Source organism: Charadrius vociferus, unplaced genomic scaffold (genome assembly GCF_000708025.1).
Source record: "Charadrius vociferus isolate BGI_N301 unplaced genomic scaffold, ASM70802v2 scaffold218, whole genome shotgun sequence".
In the NCBI taxonomy this organism is placed as follows: Eukaryota; Metazoa; Chordata; class Aves; order Charadriiformes; family Charadriidae; genus Charadrius; species Charadrius vociferus.
In genome coordinates this window covers 4493911-4494946 of record NW_009650084.1, presented here as the reverse complement: position 1 = coordinate 4494946, position 1036 = coordinate 4493911, and the positions used below count along the sequence as shown (strand labels likewise).

The 1036-nt window shown below is 56.7% G+C and overlaps 1 protein-coding gene across 1 annotated transcript in view; it reads right to left on the bottom strand.

The window, feature by feature from the left end:
- Window positions 1-222, bottom strand: part of EFNB2 (ephrin-B2) — a 41590-nt gene extending 41368 nt beyond the window's left edge. The window contains exon 1 of the mRNA XM_009892145.1: window positions 95-222. Within this exon, the coding sequence (XP_009890447.1) occupies window positions 95-222 (128 nt within the window). The remainder of the gene's footprint in view (window positions 1-94) is intronic.
- Window positions 223-1036: the final 814 nt, after the last annotated feature.

Below are 1036 nucleotides of genomic sequence, written 5' to 3'. Positions count from 1 at the left end.
GCACCGTGTCCCGTCCCCACTGCCCCCCCCTCCTTCCCCCGCGCAGCGCCGTCCCCCGGGGGAGGCGACGGGCGGGAGCGGGCTGGAAACTTACTTGGGGTTGGAGGAATTCCAATATATGGGGTCTAAAACGATGGACCTCGCCAGCGCAGTTCGGCATAAAACCATCGCGACTCCCCAACAGTACTTCCAGGCGGAGGCGTCTCGCCTCCGCGCTGCCATGGTCGCAGGCGGCACCGAGTCCCTCCCCGGAGCCTCGCCAACTCCGCCGGGCGGTTTCCCCGCACCTGAGCGATGACAGCAGGCTGGGTGCCCGGTATCCCAACAGCCGGGACGACGGATAGGGAAGATAGAATAATGATAATAATAATAAAAAAATAAGAAAAAAAAAAATTCACACGCGAAGGGTCGACGATGCAATTGGTGAGAGGTGGAAGCAGATCTACTGAGTCATGTACGCCACTCGCATGTAGGAAATTCTCCTGCGAGGTAAGATCCAAGCTACCTCCGAAGTAACAACAGCAATAACAACAATAACAAAATAATAATAATAATGCAAACGCCTCAGTCCTTCCTCTTACTGGGGGTCTCCCGGCTGCCTTGGAAGATGCCACTCAAACTGCCAACTCCCATTTGGATCCAGTGCGCCATACACGTTCACAGTGTCTAAGGCTCGCGTGAAAAGGAGTAAAAAAAAAAAAAAAAAAAGGTGGTGGGAGAAATAAAGGGGGGGGAAAGGGAGTGGAAGAAATAAAGGGGGGGGGAAAGGGACACAGCCTCGGCAGGAGGGTCCTCCTGTGTGTCTCTCACTGCTCCCTGCAGTTTGCAATCCGCGCAGGCACCAGCCCGGGCTGTTTCGGGGAGCTGGGAAGCAACCGCGAGTCAATAAATCCACTCCGAGAGTCAGCTCCCCCGGTCCCGGGGAGGCGCATCCGCAGGGCTCCGGCTTCCCCGGGGGGGGCACTGCTGTCCTTGTCGCCGGCAAAGACCCCGGAGCGGAGCAGGGAAAGAAAGAGGGGGCGAAAAATAATAATTC